This window comes from Spinacia oleracea, chromosome 4, assembly GCF_020520425.1.
Source record: "Spinacia oleracea cultivar Varoflay chromosome 4, BTI_SOV_V1, whole genome shotgun sequence".
Lineage (NCBI taxonomy): Eukaryota > Viridiplantae > Streptophyta > Magnoliopsida > Caryophyllales > Amaranthaceae > Spinacia > Spinacia oleracea.
The window spans coordinates 42599392-42601672 of NC_079490.1; the positions used below are offsets into that span (position 1 = coordinate 42599392).

Genomic DNA, 2281 nt, shown 5'->3' on the forward strand with positions numbered 1-2281 from the left:
AGGAATTAAAGAAGCTACAAAACTATATGGCAGGCCTAAAATGAGCCATGTAGTCAGTCAATCACCAATATAGCATTTATATGACTCAACTTCTTGTTCTCGCTCATAGCTTCCATGGTATCTCATAATCTCAACTAAATACAACTAAATACATATTCTAATAGCATTGGCTATCAAGCAATTTCTTTCATTCTAACATTATGATATTGGAACAAAAAAATAAAAGAAGTCCAACAAATAAAAGAAGTCCAACAACATATAAAAGAAGTCCAACAACATTATGGTAATATTGTGCCAGTCCAACAACATATCAAAAAGTAAAGTATCTAGATTTAGACCAGCCAGTCTCTTGCAAAAGAATATATCTTCTTTGCAGCTCAAGTTTAACCTGCAAATTAGTTCATAATTAGTGTCAAACAAATCACCCATATTGTAAGACTTAACAACGGCAAGAGATCTAAACCTGAAAGAATGCAGTAGGTGATATAGAGAATCGAATATTGGCAATATAATCATGAATCATGGGTTCTTTGATATCCATGACCACTTCAATCTCAGAATGAGATGTAAGTATAGGTACGAACAAAATGGAATATTAGCAGGAGCTGCATTTGATATGCCTTTATGCTAAGACAGCAGCAGAACACTGCAGCAGAACACTGTCCTTGGTTTCTCTTGACTGAATCCTATGAATTTGATTCACTCTATTGCTGCAGTGTTCTGCTGCTGTCTCACGGTATTGAGCAACAACAAAAACCATAAGCATCGAGCGATGAGTTGACAGGGTGTCGTATCACTGCTCTTGTCGAAGCTAATCTCCTCAACTTTTTCCGATTCCTCACATGATATTCTCTCAAAAAATATAACAGAATCATCCTTCAACTTCGACCTGCAAAAAAATCAACCAAATTCAAACAAAGATCGTTGAAAATTCTGAGGAAACCACCAATCAATATTCAATCACCAAAAATTTCAATCACCAATCAAATTCAACCACCAAAAAGTTCAAATTATGTACCCAACAACAGACAGAAAGAAGAGTAAATTGCGGTATTACCATGGCAGAAAGTATATAATTAGACTTCAGAACAAAAATCAAAATACCTATTCTCAATTTCTATAATTTGCTGATAGAATCACACAAAAAACGCAAGATTGATTTCCAAATGAACAGGGATGGAAAACCCACGCCTTGTTCTTCAGATAAAATTTAAGCAAACCCGGAAAATTCCCAGATCAAAAATCAAATAAAGATTGATTTTATTTACAGATCATAGAAAAACCTAAGAAATTGATGGACGACAGCGACGGAAAACCCCCAAAATCATCCCTCAAAATTATAAATCAATTCAGACAAAAATTAGTTTTCCTTCAACTTAATTATCAATAATTAAACAATAAAATAATAATTAAGCGGTAAATATACCTTATGATCGGAAGATAGAGGAATTGCGACGCCTTTACGGCAAAGGACATTGCGTGAATCGCCGCAATTAGATACGATGATTTTCTCCGGGGTTACAGCAGAGACAACGGTGGTAGATCCCACGGCGTCGCACTGAGGTGTTTGATACTCACGACAGCTCATTGACGTCGTAGGGCCGGCATTGTTCTTTGATCTCTCTCCTACCTCGCTGTCCATCAACTTAAAGCTCTGAGACATCGTCTCAGTCCACTCGATATTTTCTTCTTTCTGTCAAAAAATAATCAGAAATATAATTAAAAAATTGCGCTGATTTCTACAGCTTCTTTGGCGTAACTGAAACCCATATTCAAAAAAGATATATACATTAGATATCATAATTGTGTGTAAGAGAGAGAGGGAGACACACACACATAGAAAGATAAATACTTTAGATTGTGATGATAGTTGATAAATTGGGATTGAAGAGTGCGTTATTGAGCGGCTTTGGCAGCAGAAGCGGCTTCGTCTTCGGGCTTTGAAGGGTTTCTAGGTTGTCCATGCATTTTTCCAACAATGTCACGCCAACTGCAAATGGAGAAGGTTAATTGAAGATTTATAAAATATGTGTTTGAAGGGTTTCACTTCAAATCATGACTCTAGGTCTATATTCATACAGAGTTCAGAAATTCAATAATTCTCATAAAATAGTCGATCAGAATGGAGTCATACACTCAAACAAACATTGAAACATCTATCTCAATCTCCAGTTAATATGCACAGATCAAACACAAAACAAACGGGACCGATGATAACTGTTTTCTTCCAGCAAAAATCAACAAAACCCGGAATTGGACTCACGGAAAAATGAACATAGAA

The 2281-nt window shown here is 35.9% G+C and overlaps 1 protein-coding gene across 1 annotated transcript; it reads right to left on the reverse strand.

Annotated features, from left to right (window-relative positions):
• Window positions 1-699: 699 nt before the first annotated feature.
• LOC110805610 (protein phosphatase 2C 37-like) lies at window positions 700-1663 on the reverse strand. The gene is made up of 3 exons (XM_022011231.1): window positions 1427-1663; window positions 1105-1127; window positions 700-889 (listed from the first exon to the last, which is right to left on the reverse strand). The coding sequence occupies exons 1-3, from the start codon at window positions 1661-1663 to the stop codon at window positions 700-702; spliced, it is 450 nt and encodes a 149-aa protein (XP_021866923.1).
• Between the last annotated feature and the right edge of the window lie 618 nt (window positions 1664-2281).